The 21050-nt window shown below is 39.7% G+C and overlaps 1 protein-coding gene across 1 annotated transcript in view; it reads left to right on the plus strand.

Annotated features, from left to right (window-relative positions):
- LOC145659183 (homeodomain-interacting protein kinase 2-like) overlaps nucleotides 1-20499 on the plus strand; it is a 32766-nt gene extending 12267 nt beyond the window's left edge. Inside the window, exons 6-7 of the mRNA XM_081720328.1 lie at nucleotides 8183-8320; nucleotides 20474-20499. Of these exons, the coding sequence (XP_081576454.1) occupies nucleotides 8183-8320; nucleotides 20474-20499 (164 nt within the window). The remainder of the gene's footprint in view (nucleotides 1-8182; nucleotides 8321-20473) is intronic.
- Nucleotides 20500-21050: the final 551 nt, after the last annotated feature.

Raw genomic sequence — 21050 nt, forward strand, 5'->3', positions numbered from 1 at the left:
CCATAGAAGAGGTTGAATAAAAAGAAATTAAATATCAGGATAACATAACAACTGTGCTGACATCTCACTTATTAGCAACAATTCGATTTTCTGATGAAAAACAAATTTGGCCATTTTAAACTCACCTTTTTAAATACTGAAGAAGCCCGTGCCACTTTTGGAGGTGAAGGAATTTTACTATGGAAACAACAAAAATATATAAGGAAATGTTGTTCGTTTGTTATTCTTCAAACATCAACAGCCTGAACTAAAATCCATGATCAAATTATTTTGAGAGAGCTTGTGTCTAAGTTTATAGATTGTTATTCTTATTCTCTATTTAATGGATGAATCACTCATAGAGCTCAGGTCCATGTTGTATTTTGTTAATTGCACAATACAATCAAAATTATTTTATTCTACTTTAGCACATTATAAGGAAAATAAGACTAATTCCTTTAACATTACTTCCTAATCTTTTAAAATAACAAGGCTGATGAAACATGTTTCATCTGTTTCATGTTTCATCGTTCCGATACTTTGGAATAGTCCAGAAAGTATTTAGAGTGCAAGCTCTATTGGTGTTTAATACAGATTAAAGAGTGGCTTGTTTAGCTTGATCTAATTGTTCAGCTTGTTTAGCCGGTTTAATTTAAATTCTGTTTCAATTAATTTCATTTTCTACATTTATATTTTGTGACTTTTAACTGTTTTATTTGATCAATGTTTTATTACTGAATACTGTTCGTTCATTGCAGTGTAAAGCACCTTGAGATTTTGGGTTCTATAAGGAATATGCTATATAAATAAGAATAATTTTAAATTAATATTGTTATTCTAAGATTTTTTAACATTGTAGTGCAAAGGCCTTACATCTTCCTGCCAAAAAGACGCTTCTGTTTCTCCATTTGTCCTGGTCCAAGTTTTCTTAGGACTCTCCTGGAATACTTTGTTCTGAAAAGGCGATATGAAGTCAAAAGCATAAATCATTTTTACAGTTTGGTGGACAGACAGCAATCTAACATGTAAGCAGGCAGGCTTGAGGATCAGAAGGCAGACAGTTATACATGTGAATGGCAGTCAGTTCAGAAAGACTGTCAGTATGCAGACCAACACTCATGGAGGACAGAAAACAGGCAAGAAAGCAATCAGAATGGCAGCACACCTTTACAGGCAAATTTCAACAGGCAAGCAGCTGGGTATGCATATCCCTAAACCATTAGTTCCAAAGGCTAAATCTTACTGCATTGAATACAAAAAGTTTATGAATGGTTTAAACTGATTTTATTAGTGGTTAATAATTAGGTCACAAACAACTTAAACATCATTAAGTAAACAGTCATGACACATACACAAAAGGGGCAGCAGGAATGTGTCGACCTGTAGAATGTGTTGGTGGGTATATGGAAGTAACTTATTAGCTAACAAATATCTGACCCCACGTAATGGTGACTGTTGGAGAAGGCAAACTAAGATAAGTAACCAGTCAGGTTAGCGGTACATATGAAGGTGAGCTAACTAGCCCATATGGCAAGCAACAGGTCAGCTGCTCTTTTTACGCATTTAAACTGTTCATTTATAGCCATTAACAAGGTACTGTTAAACTCTAGACTTTGGAACTCTCAAATGGAACTCTCTTTTGAGTTAAGGGCCAAAAAATTTGCTCATAACATAAAACCCGTTTTCGCTTCACTGCTTCAAGTAATAAGTCCTTTTTTTTTTTGATAATTCTATTACATATTTTTTTTTTCCGTTTCAGACAACGGGACGAGTATGACAGCGACTGAAACGCACCCATTAACACTAGCTTATGTGTTAACCAACAGTCACTTCCAAATATTCAACCTGTGGCTCGGCACCGCTAAAATGATTTTATAACCGTGAGGGCATCTGACAATCAACACATAACCGACAACTGCTGTGAAAGTTAGAAAGCACAGAATACATACATTGTTTTTGCTCACACAGCGCACAAAGTGTTAATGGTCAAAATTATCGAATTAAATTGTTTATATTAAGCAGATTCTCTCTAGTGAGTGAACAGAGGTAGACGCAGAGAGAGGGGCGCTACTGTGGATCGACTCTTCTCTGCTAAGTAGAGCTGTTCGTCTCAAACTGCCCGCACTTAGGAACGTTATACGCACCTGCAGCGTGGACGTACCACATCGAAATACGTCACCAATTGTGGGCAGACGAGAAAGGGCGGGTATGGTGATGAAATTTGGTTTAATCACTTATATTACTTGTCTTGTACCTTTAAAACAGCAAAATCTAAATAGCATAAAAAGCAGTCGCTTACGCTTGACATAAAGCCTTGTGTGAGAAAACAGGTGGAACGTCAATGCATTCCATAACTATATAAAACTACAGCAGACAGACCGTTCATCATAAAATTAGAAAAGCTCTAGCTATAGTAGCTAAGCGGACATTTAGACAGACAGACAGATACATACACATACAATTAGATGGAAAATAGCCTTCTGTAATTACAAAATTGACTTATTCAACCGTACCTTGTTCTGGAAAGTTGACCTACGGTTAGGTTTAATTCACTCTATTGTCTTCCAACTTTATAACTGCTGAAATCTGTCAAGTGAAATGACATATAAATGCTTGCGCTCACCTTTATATACTTGTAGTGACGTCAAAGCTGTTGTGATGTCATATGCATTGTGACATTTCTAGAATGCTGCACTGACATTTTGGTTATTGGGAAAATAAGTCAATAGTTCAAAAAATATTTGAAATCCCTATTTTTAGCAGCAGCCGAGTAAGTAGCTGATAGATGGGTACTGGTAGATGGGTGCATCTTTCTTCAAAAGAACCCTTACATGACTTTCAACTTTTTTTTCATATAGAGACCCTTTTGTGTGTAACAAAAAATAATGTGATTTGTCAAACATCCAGTTTCAAACAATATTTGCCCCAAAAAAGGCCAAACCAAAGACATAAAGAATAATCATTGTGACATTGTGACAATTGTGACATTTCTAGAATGCTGCACTGACATTTTGGTTATTGGGAAAATAAGTCAATAGTTCAAAAAATATTTGAAATCCCTATTTTTAGCAGCAGCCAAGTAAGTAGCTGATAGATGGGTACTGGTAGATGGGCGCATCTTTCTTCAAAAGAACCCTTATATGACTATCAACTTTTTTTTCGTATAGAGACCCTTTTGTGTGTAAAAAAAAATAATGTGATTTGTCAAACATCCAGTTTCAAACAATATTTGCCCCAAAAAAGGCCAAACCAAAGACATAAAGAATAATCATAATAAATTAATTCTCTGCAAAGTTTACAAAGATTTGTACTGCAAAGAATGACATTTACTGTTTGTGAACAAGTCAGTAACAATAATATCCAGTAAAGTGGTGGTATATTTCAGAGAAAAGTTACATATTAAACTTATTTTCCTCAAAATCTTCATTTTGATTAACATTTGAGGTATGAAACCTAATATTTAAGCAGTTCCTGAAACATTGGTTGTACATGCACTTGCATAAAGTGATCAATCGGTCTGGCTACAAACCGGCACATTCTACAGAAACGGCCCTCATAGCAGTGACGGAAAAATTTGCTGCTAAAGCTGCCAAACTGTCATGTGTTTTGATTCTTCTAGTCCTTTCAGCAGCCTTTGACATTCTTCTCTAATCTAACACGGTCTTGCAGATTTCTCCTTTGTAACATACGAAGGATTCGGCCCGTTCTCTCACAGGAAGCTACCCAGGTGCTTGTGCAGTCTCTTGTAATCTCAAGGCTAGACTACTGCAACTCGCTACTTGCTGGTCTTCCTCCGAGACATCAGACCTCTACAATTTGTCCAAAACACATCAGCAAGACTGGTCTCGACTGGTCTCCCTTTATTGGCTTCCAATAGCTGCACACATCAGATTAAAACCTGAATGTTTGCCTACAAAGCCAAAAATGTCCCTCAATATTTGATGTCAATGTTAAAAGCCCGATCTGTACCTTGAGTACGTCGAACCTCAAGTATGGCTTGGCTTGAAACACCATGCTTCAAGTCTCATGGAAGACAAGTATCGAGAGTATTCTCTATCTTGGATCCTAGATGGTGGAACAAATGTCTGCTTACTGTCTGGACAGCAGAGTCCCTTGTGGTCTTCAAACGCAGACTGAAGACCCATCTATTTGTGGAATATTTAAATGAGCACTGATCCTACACCTATGTTGAGTAACTGAACCTCTGGTACTTATTATAGAGTATTGTTTTCCGAACTTATCGATATCTGTTATAGAGTATTTTGCACTTCTAGGCATCAGCACTGATCCCTGTATTTCAACAGTATTCTAGTTCAATGGTATCTTGGACTCTAACGTACTGCACTGGCTAGGATGTATTCATTCCTTGAGTAAATGATAAAGCACTTTTGTAAGTCACTCTGGATAAAAACATCTGCTAAATATCGTGAATGGAAATGTAAATAAGCCTAGAAAAGAATGGAATTAATAACAACATGACATACAAAAAAATAAACTTGGTAAAAAAAAAGCAAGAAAACAGACAAAATCTTTCATAGGTACTGAAAACAAAAAGAAATTTTACACATCAATATGAAATTAACAATAAGTCTCTAACATATGTTACTTATACTGAAACTTGCTAATGTGGTTGGAAATATTTCCAAGAGGAACCTGTGGATACCCAATGTCCTCCTCATGATACATTCCATAATTGAAGCATTCCGAGGGATTCGCCTTTGGAATCAGACTCTGTTTGGACTGCTGACACCTCTAAACCGATCACACAAGTTAAAGACGGGATGCAGGGCTTTTGGGCAGCTGGACATCAACTTATTCTCACAATTTTTCTTCATCTGAAGTTGAACTGAGTGAATTGAGTGAAGTAACCTCATGTACCACAGAAACTATTCAGCCTCCTCTCAACGGCTGCCAACGCTTTTCTCATCTTCATAGTTTCTACATCCTCCAGAGCATCTTTGAAATGGAATTTCATTGCTCCTGCAAACCTGGTGTACATGTAAATGGAGTACTGTATCTGCTTTTACCTCCTGTAATTATACTGTTTATAAACAGAGAAAGAAATGATGCTCATGAAAGAGAAAATGTAGACGTATGGCTTGATCCTCATGGCTGGTGGATTGTTTCTATGGTACCTCTTAAGCAGCTGTGGTGTTTCTCACGACTCATTTTGCCTTTAGGTTTGCTTTAAATGCAATTGTGAATGGAACAGCTATAAGCAGCACTACGATACACTCCTCTCTGAGACAACCAACAGCATTTTGTTGCAGGAAATGAAGAAAATTGCCAGGGAAAAAGCAGACATAGCATATTCAAAATACACAACACCAATCAGGAGGAATGAATTGGAAGTAGCTGTAAGGCTGCAAAGACCAAATGATGTTGAAAGTGCATACAGGGCAATCTCTGAGCATACCTACATGGTACAGGAAATGGAGGAGCAAAGATTCAGTTCTGCAGAACCACAACCAGCACGGCAACCAGCACTCCAACCAGGACAGCAACAACAACGGCAACCAGCACGGCAACAGGAATGACAACCAGCACATCGACCAGCTCAGCAACCAGCAAAGCAACAAGAACAGCGCCAAGCATGGCAACAAGAAAAGCAACCAGCATGGCAACAAGAACGGCCAACAGCATGGCAACAAGAAGAGCAACCAGCATGGCAACCAGCATGGCACCCAGGACAGCAAGAAGAATAGCAACCAGCATGGCAACCAGCACGGCAACCAGGACAGCAACAAGAACATTAGCATTATATGACTAATAGAATATCCTAAATTTCAGCAAAAGCTCAGTAAATATGTTTTGCTGAAAAACCCAGTTAAAACTCAAAGGTTAATGCAGAAATGATTATATAATTTGGGAGCACTGGACTTACTGTGTGGTAGGAGGGACTTGCTCCCAAAGTCCTAAAGAGGAACATTGCTGGGATCATGCAGGCAGTCTGTGCTTTCGCAAGGCAATCAGCATGTGGAGTCTGGTGTTTTCTGCTGAGGTTAGATGTGATGTGAGCTGTTCCTTGAGGGCTGATCCACACTGCAGACGTCATGGACAAATACAGAGCGCTCTGGACGGGCCTGCTAAAGCTATGCGCACCATCGTCACTAGAGTGCACTTTACACACTTTCATCATTGCTAGAGTGAGCCTTACACACTTTCATTGCCGCAAGAGTGCGCTTTACTCACACACTTTCAGACTCTTATATGGATTTGGTCCAACCACATTCTTCCAATCGAGAACCCTCTGGTTGGATTTCTGTGCCATAAATTTGAACATCCTGCTCTTCCAGGCATGTCTACACACACCAGCACACATGTCTGTTCAGAACCAGAGGCTTCAGATGGGTCTAAATGAACAGTTTAATCATGAGTGCTTAAGGAGGTGCTGTGAAGCTCAGAGATATAAACCACTTGGTCTCCCTGTTGCTGGGTGTAGATGTTTTGCAAATCTGCAGCAGTCCCGCCTCACCAGTCGGAGCACAAAGCAGAAGGTTCAGCTCCTGGGAGCCCTGCTTGAGTGTGTTTCAGCCCGCTGCCCTGCATTTGAAGAAGACTATGATCAGGTCCAGTTAAACGGCCCCCTCAGCCATTCAGAACACCTCAGAACCTCACGCAGTACCCTGCAGGAACTGAACACAGGCACCTTTGTGTTTTCACTGCTGTTGAAGTCCAGGAGCAAAGCCCCCTCTGATGTTCTCCTGTGCTGTCCTCCAAAGGATGCCCATGACTTCCTGAGTTACTGCAGCTGAAAGAGGAGGAAGAGAGGCTCGGGGCCTCTTTCTTCTCTTACATCTGCCCTGTGGAAAACTTTTGAGTTTCATATCAAGTCTGTGCTCACATGCACCAGGTAATTATGTATCACTGTTCCATATCTCATTTGTGTTAATGGACTGGTCTTAACCAGTCTTAACGTGTTTGTTTAAAGTGCAAATTTTCTCACCGAGAGCAGGCGCTTTCTCTGGACCCGATGTCCATAACAGTGGGAGGATCCTCCTGGAGGGCCTCCTCCACCTTCATTGCTGGATCCTACAAGCGATCGACCCCCGAGTCTGACTGGAGGCTGATGTGGTATAAACCTTCCTCCTGCCATCTTCCTCATAACCCTCTCGGTAGTCCCAAGACGGATAATAGGACCTGGATATTGGTCGTAATCGTACCAGTTCCAGTAGTCTGTCGAGGGTTTGTAGAATTCTACAAACTGCGGAGTGTGCCCATAAAGATGGACGGTTTCCCTACAGGGGCTGTGGAAGAGTGGTCATGCCTTTTCTTCCAGTTCCTCTTTTTGCGCTTCTTTCCTGGCATCCTTTGGCGGTTGGTGTTTCGATTGGCAGGATACAAAGGCAAGCTGTGTAGAAGACAATGACGTTTATTGACAGACACAATGAAGACAACTTAGCACATATGCTCACGTAAGGTTAAACACAAGCAACCAATGACTACACAAGACTTCACATTCATAAACCGTAACGACACGAAAAGAGGAAGAAGTTTGATATATGGGGAGGGCATGGCAATGCAGACGAACACACACACATGCACACCCACACACACACACGTCTGGGACGAGGGGGCTGTATCGTGACAGATAGAGGATAGCGTTTGAGTTTAAAAGAAATCCTTCTTTGTCATTTCAAAGGGTAGCTGTTCTACCCAATATAACTGTCTTAATGTCAATACCCAAAAATCTGAGCAAGCTTGTTCTCTTTGCATGGAACACTCTGTTAGCTGCAGCAATGAAACTGCATTGTCAGGGAATTTGTAAAGCACAGATAAAATTCTTCCAGCTATCATTATTGGATGGCATAGTCAATTACTGTCAGACAAGACAAAGGTGTAAGGACACCGCATACTAATATCTGATATTAAAGTGGAATCATACGGATTTACAATGGTCTGTGTTTGATATGGCAAAATTATATACCATGTCTTTGTCTGTGCATTTGAAATATTACATTTTTATACTGTATAGTCTGTACTTTATACAGTGCTGATATATTGAAGCATATTTTGTTTATTATCTTTTTATGATTTAAAAAGGCTTCATGAGGAAGGTAACAGTTTTTTATCTTCAGTCTGCAATAATGTAATAGTATGAACAGTTTATCTGTAACTATGCAAAACTGTTGTAAAACAGCAGAAATTGTCCTAGCTCATAGTACATATGATCCCCATGTGCCCTTCTTCTGTTTCCCTGCAGTAATCGAGGTGGTATCTGGGGAGTCTGTCCATCTGAACCCCGTGCTGTTCGAGGCAGTGCCGGGCGACTTGTACTCGGAGAGCGGCAAGAAGAACTCCAGTGACAAGAGCGACTCCACGTCGTCCTGCTCCAACCAGTGTAACAGCGTGAATGATGCCCAATCGTGCATGCATGGGCACACCCAGGCACACGCAGTGGATATGCTGCCCATGTGAGTGCATGTCCCAATGTATGCTCTGGCAACCTTTCACGTATTTTATTGTGTGCCCTGCATAGGAGTCTGGATATATAGAGAAACACACCTTTGACACCAGCATCCTCACGCAGTTCTGCATTCTATTCAAAAGTACCTTTTTATGACTTTCTATTTTTTTTTCTTCATGTAAAGAGACCCTTTTATGTGTAACAAAAAAATAATGTGATTTGTCAAACAACAAAATATGCCCCAAAAAAGACCAAACCAAAGACTTAAAGAATACTAATAAGAGATTAATTATCTGCAAAATTTACAAAGATTTGTACTGTAAAGCATGACATTTACTGTTTGTGAACAAATCAGGATCAATAATATCCAGTAAAGTGGTGGGTATATTTTGGAGAAAAGTTACATATTAAACTTATTTTCCTCAAAATCTTCATTTTGATTAACATTTGAGGTATGAAACCTAATAAGTAAGAAGTTCCTGAAACATTGGTTGTACATGCACTTGCATAAAGTGATCAATCGGTCTGGCTACAAACCGGCACATTCTACAGAAACGGCCCTCATAGCATGTGACGAAAAAACGTCATGCTGGTAAAGCTGCCAAACAGTCATCTGTTTTGATTCTTCTAGTCCTTTCAGCAGCCTTTGACATTCTTCTCTAATCTAACACGGTCTTGCAGATTTCTCCTTTGTAACATATGAAAGATTCTGCCCTATCTCTCGCAGGACGCTACCCAGGTGCTTGTGTAGTCTTTTGTGATCTCAAAGCTAGACTACTGCAACTCGCTACTTGCTGGTCTTCCTCTAAGAGCCATCAGCCCTCTACAACTTGTCCAGAATGCAGCCGCACGACTGGTCTTCAATCTTCCGAAGTTTACACGTTACTCCACTGCTGCACTCCCTTCACTGGCTCCCAGTAGCTGCACACATCAGATTTAAAACCTTGATGCTTGCCTACAAAAGCCAAAAATGGATAATCCCCTTCATACATAAAGTCAATGGTCAAAGCCCGATCCGTTGCTTGAGCACTTTGAACCTCAAGTACGGCACGGCTTGAAATTCCTTGCTTCGGTTCTCATTGACGACAAGCATCGAGACTATTTTCTGTCCTGGCTCCAAGATGGTGAAATGAACTCCCACTTGCTGTCCGGTCAGCAGAGTCCCTTGCAGTCTTCAAATGCAGACTGAAGACCCATCTATTTGCAGACTAGTTAAAGGACAACTGACATTGCTCCCATATTGACTGACTAAATTTGTACTTATTGTAGGGTATTGTTTATGTTGTTTAAAAAACTCTAGCACTTATTGTTTATTGCACTTATCATTGTTTAAGATTGACCTTATGTATTTTGTACTTCTAGGTATCAGCATTGATCCCTGTATTCTACAGTATTCTAGTTCATTGGTATGTGGGACTCTAACCTACTGTACTGTACTAAGATATTCTATGAGTAAAGGACAATTCACTTTTGTAAGACGCTCTGGATAAGAGCATCTGCTAAATGCTGTAAATGTAAATGTAAATGTAATCAAAAACCAGCCATTTTTGCACATTTTCAGCAAATTGATGTTTCAGGCTTTATTGATGATTTGAGCGTTGCCTTGTAAAGAACGATAACATCCTCGTGAAACGTGACGAGATGGGGGAAACATCTTCACTACCTATCATAAGACAAAAAAGTTATTGATTTTTAAAAAATGGATATAACTGTGATATTCTGTCTAACAACTAAATTGTCATATGTGTTTCTAGCAATATGTTCTTACCTGTAGTTGCAGCAGCAGCTACAGTGTTAGGGTGCTCCTTGCTTTTCTTTTTGAGTTTCTAACAAAAACAAAACAATGATTTAGTAGAAAAATATCAGAGCATAAGTAAATTTATAACTAAAAGTACAGATACAAACCAGTAATAATGCAACAGAATATAATTTAGAACAAATTATGTCATTTATGCAAAGTGATATATACACATTCAGTGTGAAATGAAATTCAAATATGCACTACTTTAAAAATTAATAATGTAACAAAATCTAAATAAGAAATAAGTCAAATGTTTTACCTTTAAGTCCTTTGAGACCTTACTGAAGGGGAATAGGAAATGCAATCTCCCCTTCTGGGCTTTCATGGTTTTGCTCTGATTGTCCAGAGCAGGCTCAGTACATGGTGACCTAGCAGACATCTCAGACTGTAGTGATGGAGAGCTATGTATATCGATGCTGAACAGGGAAGACCAGTCATTTTGTACACTGGGGGACTCTTGAGCCTTCTTCACAGAGGGTGGGACAACCAACTCCATAACTTGGCTTGCCATGACGTCGGAGGAGGTGTTCCTACTATCTGTGCATAGCTCTGATGATGCCTGTGATGATTTCAAGTCATCCTGCTCTAGGTAGATTGGTATGACCATACCACAGAGCTCACAAGATGAGACCCCTTCAAGGTCAGGATTTATTAAATGACGGGACAAAAAATGTGTCCTTCCTTTTATGTGGGGATTGATGTCTTGCGACAGTTCAGCAAATTCCTCCATCTCATCATCAAAGCGCTGAAGCATATCCGAAACCGGAGAGCCAGCTATAGGAATGGTACTTATAGGTCTAGATGTACCATCGTCATGGACATCTGAGGATAACGATGTCAAACTCTCAGTATCTCCTATCAGAAGCTCACTCATTGCTTCTGAATTTGTATCTTCCATAGTCGAGTGGAATTTCATCACAATTTGGTCTCTCTCATGGTCATCCAGGCAACTGCGATGCGTATCAATAACTGCAGTCCTAACATCTCTGCTTAGAGAGTCTATATGAGCTGTCCCCTCCTTCACGTGGACTGAAGCTGAATGATTTATCTCACAAGATCTGGTACGGAAAGCATTCAGCAAATCTGCAGTTTCCTTCTTGGAATTTGAAAGCAACACTGATTTTAGATCAACATCTAACATTTCTTCCAGAGATGAAAGAAGACCCATCACAGTTACTTCAGTGACAATGTCCGCAATGAATGAACCCATATGAGAGATCATGACCTTTGTCTCCTGTGAAAGAAAGGAGAGATAACATAGAAAGGCGAACATTGAAAATTGCTCCAAAATGGTTTTGGTTGTTTGGTTTAGAATTAATATGAATCCCATTTAAAATATGTTGATGTGTAAGCAATGTAGTATGACTTACTGGACTAGGGATTGCTTTCCGGATAGATGTCCACTGCCTAAAAGAATGTGAATAAAAGCATTCTTTAGAACTATAATTAATATTTATTCTAAAAATCTCATACATTCAAAAGTATACCAAAAATAAAAATGATAAATTGAAAAAGCAGAAGAAGAAGAAGAAGAAGAAGAAGAAGAAGAAGAAGAAGAAGAAGAAGAAGAAGAAGAAGAAGAAGAAGAAGAAGAAAAGGTTTAAAAATGGCATACTCATTAGTCAGATCCATCACAAAATGGGTCAAGATTGGTGCAATATCGAGCTTCTCCAAGTCTGGGATGATTTTTTTGGCTCTATCAAGGAGCATTTTGCTGTCATTCCTCACAGGTTTATTCTCGTCTTGTCTTGTGCTTTTTGACTTGCTCTTGTTTTGAGAACCATAGAAGAGGTTGAATAAAAAGAAATTAAATATCAGGATAACATAACAACTGTGCTGACATCTCACTTATTAGCAACAATTCGATTTTATGATGAATAACAAATTTGGTCATTTTAAACTCACCTTTTTAAATACTGAAGAAGCCCGTGCCACTTTTGGAGGTGAAGGAATTTTACTATGGAAACAAAAAAAATATATAAGGAAATGTTGTTTGTTTGTCATTCTTCAAACATCAACAGCCTGAACTAAAATCCATGATCAAATTATTTTGAGAGAGCTTGTGTCTAAGTTTATAGATTGTTATTCTTATTCTCTATTTAATGGATGAATCACTCATAGAGCTCAGGTCCATGTTGTATTTTGTTAATTGCACAATACAATCAAAATTATTTTATTCTACTTTAGCACATTATAAGGAAAATAAGACTAATTCCTTTAACATTACTTCCTAATCTTTTAAAATAACAAGGCTGATGAAACATGTTTCATCTGTTTCATGTTTCATCGTTCCGATACTTTGGAATAGTCCAGAAAGTATTTAGAGTGCAAGCTCTATTGGTGTTTAATACAGATTAAATAGTGGCTTGTTTAGCTTGATCTAATTGTTCAGCTTGTTTAGCCGGTTTAATTTAAATTCTGTTTCAATTAATTTCATTTTCTACATTTATATTTTGTGACTTTTAACTGTTTTATTTGATCAATGTTTTATTACTGAATACTGTTCGTTCATTGCAGTGTAAAGCACCTTGAGATTTTGGGTTCTATAAGGAATATGCTATATAAATAAGAATCATTTTAAATTAATATTGTTATTCTAAGATTTTTTAACATTGTAGTGCAAAGGCCTTACATCTTCCTGCCAAAAAGACGCTTCTGTTTCTCCATTTGTCCTGGTCCAAGTTTTCTTAGGACTCTCCTGGAATACTTTGTTCTGAAAAGGCAATATGAAGTCAAAAGCATAAATCATTTTTACAGTTTGGTGGACAGACAGCAATCTAACATGTAAGCAGGCAGGCTTGAGGATCAGAAGGCAGACAGTTATACATGTGAATGGCAGTCAGTTCAGAAAGACTGTCAGTATGCAGACCAACACTCATGGAGGACAGAAAACAGGCAAGAAAGCAATCAGAATGGCAGCACACCTTTACAGGCAAATTTCAACAGGCAAGCAGCTGGGTATGCATATCCCTAAACCATTAGTTCCAAAGGCTAAATCTTACTGCATTGAATACAAAAAGTTTATGAATGGTTTAAACTGATTTTATTAGTGGTTAATAATTAGGTCACAAACAACTTAAACATCATTAAGTAAACAGTCATGACACATACACAAAAGGGGCAGCAGGAATGTGTTGACCTGTAGAATGTGTTGGTGGGTATATGGAAGTAACTTATTAGCTAACAAATATCTGACCCCACGTAATGGTGACTGTTGGAGAAGGCCAACTAAGATAAGTAACCAGTCAGGTTAGCAGTACATATGAAGGTGAGCTAACTAGCCCATATGGCAAGCAACAGGTCAGCTGCTCTTTTTACGCATTTAAACTGTTCATTTATAGCCATTAACAAGTTACTTTTAAACTCTAGACTTTGGAACTCTCAAATGGAACTCTCTTTTGAGTTAAGGGCCAAAAATTTGCTCATAACATAAAACCCGTTTTCGCTTCACTGCTTCAAGCAATAAGTCCTTTTTTTTTGATAATTCTATTACATATATTTTTTTCCGTTTCAGACAACGGGACGAGTATGACAGCGACTGAAACGCACCCATTAACACTAGCTTACGTGTTAACCAACAGTCACTTCCAAATATTCAACCTGTGGCTCGGCCACGCTAAAATGATTTTATAACCGTGAGGGCATCTGACAAAATCAACACATAACCGACAACTGCTGTGAAAGTTAGAAAGCAAAGAATACATACATTGTTTTTGCTCACACAGCGCACAAAGTGGTAATGGTCAAAATTATCAAATTAAATTGTTTATATTAAGCAGATTCTCTCTAGTGAGTGAACAGAGGTAGACGCAGAGAGAGGGGCGCTACTGTGGACCGACTCTTCTCTGCTAAGTAGAGCTGTTCGTCTCAAACTGCCCGCACTTAGGAACGTTATACGCACCTGCAGCGTGGACGTACCACATCGAAATACGTCACCAATTGTGGGCAGACGAGAAAGGGCGGGTATGGTGATGAAATTTGGTTTAATCACTTATATTACTTGTCTTGTACCTTTAAAACAGCAAAATCTAAATAGCATAAAAAGCAGTCGCTTATGCTTGACATAAAGCCTTGTGTGAGAAAACAGGTGGAACGTCAATGCATTCCATAACTATATAAAACTACAGCAGACAGACCGCACCTGCAGTGTGGACGTATCACAACGAAATTCGTCACCAATTGTGGGCAGACGAGAAAGGGCAGGTATGGTGATGAAATTTGGTTTAATCACTTATATTACTTGTCTTGTACCTTTAAAACAGCAAAATCTAAATAGCATAAAAAGCAGTCGCTTATGCTTGACATAAAGCCTTGTGTGAGAAAACAGGTGGAACGTCAATGCATTCCATAACTATATAAAACTACAGCAGACAGACCGTTCATCATAAAATTAGAAAAGCTCTAGCTATAGTAGCTAAGCGGACATTTAGACAGACAGACAGATACATACACATACAATTAGATGGAAAATAGCCTTCTGTAATTACAAAATTGACTTATTCAACCGTACCTTGTTCTGGAAAGTTGACCTACGATTAGGTTTAATTCACTCTATTGTCTTCCAACTTTATAACTGCTGAAATCTGTCAAGTGAAATGACATATAAATGCTTGCGCTCACCTTTATATACTTGTAGTGACGTCAAAGCTGTTGTGATGTCATATGCATTGTGACATTTCTAGAATGCTGCACTGACATTTTGGTTATTGGGAAAATAAGTCAATAGTTCAAAAAATATTTGAAATCCCTATTTTTAGCAGCAGCCGAGTAAGTAGCTGATAGATGGGTACTGGTAGATGGGTACATCTTTCTTCAAAAGAACCCTTATATGACTTTCAACTTTTTTTTCGTATAGAGACCCTTTTGTGTGTAACAAAAAATAATGTGATTTGTCAAACATCCAGTTTCAAACAATATTTGCCCCAAAAAAGGCCAAACCAAAGACATAAAGAATAATCATTGTGACATTGTGACAATTGTGACATTTCTAGAATGCTGCACTGACATTTTGGTTATTGGGAAAATAAGTCAATAGTTCAAAAAATATTTGAAATCCCTATTTTTAGCAGCAGCCGAGTAAGTAGCTGATAGATGGGTACTGATAGATGGGTACATCTTTCTTCAAAAGAAGCCTTATATGACTTTCAACTTTTTTTTCGTATAGAGACCCTTTTGTGTGTAACAAAAAATAATGTGATTTGTCAAACATCCAGTTTCGAACAATATTTGCCCCCAAAAAGTCCAAACCAAAGACATAAAGAATAATCATAATAAATTAATTCTCTGCAAAGTTTACAAAGATTTGTACTGCAAAGAATGACATTTACTGTTTGTGAACAAGTCAGTAACAATATTATCCAGTAAAGTGGTGGTATATTTCAGAGAAAAGTTACATATTAAACTTATTTTCCTCAAAATCTTCATTTTGATTAACATTTGAGGTATGAAACCTAATATTTAAGCAGTTCCTGAAACATTGGTTGTACATGCACTTGCATAAAGTGATCAATCGGTCTGGCTACAAACCGGCACATTCTACAGAAATGGCCCTCATAGCATGTGACGGAAAAACTTGCTGCTAAAGCTGCCAAACTGTCATGTGTTTTGATTCTTCTAGTCCTTTCAGCAGCCTTTGACATTCTTCTCTAATCTAACACGGTCTTGCAGATTTCTCCTTTGTAACATACGAAGGATTCGGCCCGTTCTCTCACAGGAAGCTACCCAGGTGCTTGTGCAGTCTCTTGTAATCTCAAGGCTAGACTAATGCAACTCGCTACTTGCTGGTCTTCCTCCGAGACATCAGACCTCTACAATTTGTCCAAAACACATCAGCAAGACTGGTCTCGACTGGTTTCCCTTTATTGGCTTCCAATAGCTGCACACATCAGATTAAAACCTGAATGTTTGCCTACAAAGCCAAAAATGTCCCTCAATATTTGATGTCAATGGTAAAAGCCCGATCTGTACCTTGAGTACGTCGAACCTCAAGTATGGCTTGGCTTGAAACACCATGCTTCAAGTCTCATGGAAGACAAGTATCGAGAGTATTCTCTATCTTGGATCCTAGATGGTGGAACAAATGTCTGCTTACTGTCTGGACAGCAGAGTCCCTTGTGGTCTTCAAATGCAGACTGAAGACCCATCTATTTGTGGAATATTTAAATGAGCACTGATCCTACACCTATGTTGAGTAACTGAACCTCTGGTACTTATTCTAGAGTATTGTTTTCCGAACTTATCGATATCTGTTATAGAGTATTTTGCACTTCTAGGCATCAGCACTGATCCCTGTATTTCAACAGTATTCTAGTTCAATGGTATCTTGGACTCTAACTTACTGCACTGGCTAGGATGTATTCATTCCTTGAGTAAATGATAAAGCACTTTTGTAAGTCACTCTGGATAAAAAAAATCTGCTAAATATCGTGAATGGAAATGTAAATAAGCCTAGAAAAGAATGGAATTAATAACAACATGACATACAAAAAAATAAACTTGGTAAAAAAAAAGCAAGAAAACAGACAAAATCTTTCATAGGTACTGAAAACAAAAAGAAATTTTACACATCAATATGAAATTAACAATAAGTCTCTAACATATGTTACTTATACTGAAACTTGCTAATGTGGTTGGAAATATTTCCAAGAGGAACCTGTGGATACCCAATGTCCTCCTCATGATACATTCCATAATTGAAGCATTCCGAGGGATTCGCCTTTGGAATCAGACTCTGTTTGGACTGCTGACACCTCTAAACCGATCACACAAGTTAAAGACGGGATGCAGGGCTTTTGGGCAGCTGGACATCAACTTATTCTCACAATTTTTCTTCATCTGAAGTTGAACTGAGTGAATTGAGTGAAGTAACCTCATGTACCACAGAAACTATTCAGCCTCCTCTCAACGGCTGCCAACGCTTTTCTCATCTTCATAGTTTCTACATCCTCCAGAGCATCTTTGAAATGGAATTTCATTGCTCCTGCAAACCTGGTGTACATGTAAATGGAGTACTGTATCTGCTTTTACCTCCTGTAATTATACTGTTTATAAACAGAGAAAGAAATGATGCTCATGAAAGAGAAAATGTAGACGTATGGCTTGATCCTCATGGCTGGTGGATTGTTTCTATGGTACCTCTTAAGCAGCTGTGGTGTTACTCACGACTCATTTTGCCTTTAGGTTTGCTTTAAATGCAATTGTGAATGGAACAGCTACAAGCAGCACTACGATACACTCCTCTCTGAGACAACCAACAGCATTTTGTTGCAGGAAATGAAGAAAATTGCCAGGGAAAAAGCAGACATAGCGTATTCAAAATACACAACACCAATCATGAGGAATGAATTGGAAGTAGCTGTAAGGCTGCAAAGACCAAATGATGTTGAGAGTGCATACAGGGCAATCTCTGAGCATACCTACATGGTACAGGAAATGGAGGAGCAAAGACTCAGTTCTGCAGAACCACAACCAGCACGGCAACCAGCACTCCAACCAGGACAGCAACAACAATGGCAACCAGCACGGCAACAGGAATGGCAACCAGCACATCGACCAGCACAGCAACAAGAACAGCGCCAAGCATGGCAACAAGAAAAGCAACCAGCATGGCAACAAGAACGGCCAACAGCATGGCAACAAGAAGAGCAACCAGCATGGCAACCAGCATGGCACCCAGGACAGCAAGAAGAACATTAGCATTATATGACTAATAGAATATCCTAAATTTCAGCAAAAGCTCAGTAAATATGTTTTGCTGAAAAACCCAATTAAAACTCAAAGGTTAATGCAGAAATGATTATATAATTTGGGAGCACTGGACTTACTGTGTGGTAGGAGGGACTTGCTCCCAAAGTCCTAAAGAGGAACATTGCTGGGATCATGCAGGCAGTCTGTGCTTTCGCAAGGCAATCAGCATGTGGAGTCTGGTGTTTTCTGCTGAGGTTAGGTGTGATGTGAGCTGTTCCTTGAGCGCTGATCCACACTGCAGACGTCATGGACAAATACAGAGCGCTCTGGACGGGCCTGCTAAAGCGCACCATCGTCACTAGAGTGCACTTTACACACTTTCATCATTGCTAGAGTGAGCCTTACACACTTTAATTGCCGCAAAAGTGCGCTTTACTCACACACTTTCAGACTCTTATATGGATTTGGTCCAACCACATTCTTCCAATCGAGAGCCCTCCGGTTGGATTTCTGTGCCATATATTTGAACATCCTGCTCTTCCAGGCATGTCTACACACACCAGCACACATGTCCGTTCAGAACCAGAGGCTTCACATGGGTCTAAATGAACAGTTTAATCATGAGTGCTTAAGGAGGTGCTGTGAAGCTCAGAGATATAAACCACTTGGTCTCCCTGTTGCTGGGTGTAGATGTTTTGCAGATCTGCAGCAGGCCCGCCTCACCAGTCGGAGCACAAAGCAGAAGGTTCAGCTCCTGGGAGCCCTGCTTGAGTGTGTTTCAGCCCGCTGCCCTGCATTTGAAGAAGATTATGATCATGTCCAGTTAAACGGCCCCCTCAGCCATTCAGAACACCTCAGAACCTCACGCAGTACCCTGCAGGAACTGAACACGGGCACCTTTGTTTTTTCACTGCTGTTGAAGTCCAGGAGCAAAGCCTCCTCTGATGTTCTCCTGTGCTGTCCTCCAAAGGATGCCCATGAGTTCCTGAGTTACTGCAGCTGAAAGAGGAGGAAGAGAGGCTCGGGGCCTCTTTCTTCTCTTACATCTGCCCTGCGGAAAACTTTTGAGTTTCATATCAAGTCTGTGCTCACATGCACCAGGTAATTATGTATCACTGTTCCATATCTCATTTGTGTTAATGGACTGGTCTTAACCAGTCTTAACGTGTTTGTTTAAAGTGTACATTTTCTCACCGAGAGCAGGCGCTTTCTCCGGACATCTGTTTAAAGTGTTCATGAAAGTTTCATAACATACATAACTTAAATGTGAACATTTAAAATGCTCACCAGTTCAGCTTCTATTCATCACATAACTTTCAAATCCCAGAGTGTGTGAGTTTGGGAAAACATAACTGACATGGACTGAGCATTCTACGTGCTCTGCTGGCTTTGCATTAGTGTACATGTTTACTGTTTTGATGCTCCACATTAGATAAGCTGTTATCTACTAGTAAAACATACACAAGCATATTAGCATGTGATAACTCACACACTGTATAAGGGATGCAGCAAGTTATTTCTGTGCAAATGTTTTAATATTTCTGTTCTCCATTTTGTGAAAGCTGTGGACAGCAGAGCTGCAGAGTGGATGTCTACAACTACCTCTCTGTTAATCTGAGCCCTACTATGACCGACAGTCTACACACTTACTTTAAGGTCTGTCACGTCACACACCCTCTTTGGATAACGCTTCATTACTGTGTTGTAAAGGAGAGAATACAGTTATGACATGCTGCCATTTTGATTTTATCACTCTCAATGAAAGGGTCTCTTTCTTTTTTCAGCCAACACTACTTGAGCGTTTTTGTGTGTGAAGTAGGCTGCAAGGCAACTGAAGAGGTGGAGTTTTTCACACTGCCACAGTGAGTCTCGTCTGACGTAGATGACCTTAAAGAATGAGTTTTAAACCAGTCCAACACACACACCCTCCTCCACTCAAACACACTTCCAGTCCTTAAGTCACTTTTCCTCTTGGAACAGTATTCACATCCTCCACATTAAGCGGTTTGACATGCTAGGCCAAAAGCTCTCAGACGTGATGGACGTCCCGTCCGAGCTGGATCTCTCTGCCCTTCCTGGGGTGGCTTCTCTCAGGCAGCAGTCGAGGTGAGCTCGTACCATCAACCCGTGCCCACATACTTCTCTGTCCACCCATTCCCCTTTAGCTACAAAATGCTGACTGAATGAAAAGAAAAGCAAAACGATAAACTGGGGGAAAACTCCAGTCCCCAGCCAGGTAGAGTTGTGCCATTTTCTTTCAGTGGAGTGATAATACAGCTGTGTATAAGTATCTGCCATAATGACTAAGTTCTTTTAACCCATCAGTAGTAAATGAGAGAGGAGAAGGACAGGGAGCTAGAGGACAGCACGTAAGCCCACCGGTGAGGAGAGAGAGACCAAAAAGAAGAGAGATACAGGCTGAGAGAGACACAGAGACAGAATGAGAGACAATGAAAGAGGCCTGTTAATACAGAGATGGGGTTTCAACGATCCATGATGCATTTTCAGTTAATCGTATGAAAAAAACAGATGTAGTTGTTGGTTGCAGGAATGTGCACCCACCGGCACCCACAGACTCCTGGCTGTGGTTTCTCATTTAGGTGACAGCCTTGACCATGGAGAGTAATCTGATATTATTCATACATGTGCAGTAGAAACCATTAAGTGACTAAGGAAAACCAGAAAGCTGGTTATGATTTTCGAGTCCTTTGAAATTATTTTTACTAGCATAATGTAGTCCACCCAGCCTCTTCCACTAATTGCCAATCTACAGGCAACGAGGACACTACTCAGTACAATTACGACTGTGAACTAAAGTAGTGAAATACCGTAAAACACAGCTTTAAGGAAGAAGTGTAGTTGGAAAAAAGAAAAGCTGTAAATTACAATCCACCCCTCCCCAACACCACTCTCAGATGTGGAATGCACTGAAAAGTGTTAAGGGCCCAAAGTGTGCTATTGGCCATCCTAGTCAGCGTCAGCACACATGCCTGTACGTTCCGGATGAATCCTATTTCAGCCTCAACGCACCTAAGCTGATACAATAAACTGTTCAAGCCGTGGCTCATACATACTCTAGCCAGAGCTTTGAAGCTGTGCGGTATTCAGATACCTCCATCCTCTAGCAAGATTCAGGCAATCGCTGAGGTAGTGGTAACCGACCTGCAGGAAGAACAG

The sequence above is a fragment of the Electrophorus electricus genome, chromosome 9 (genome assembly GCF_041902795.1).
Source record: "Electrophorus electricus isolate QZ-2024a chromosome 9, ASM4190279v1, whole genome shotgun sequence".
Classification (NCBI taxonomy): Eukaryota; Metazoa; Chordata; class Actinopteri; order Gymnotiformes; family Gymnotidae; genus Electrophorus; species Electrophorus electricus.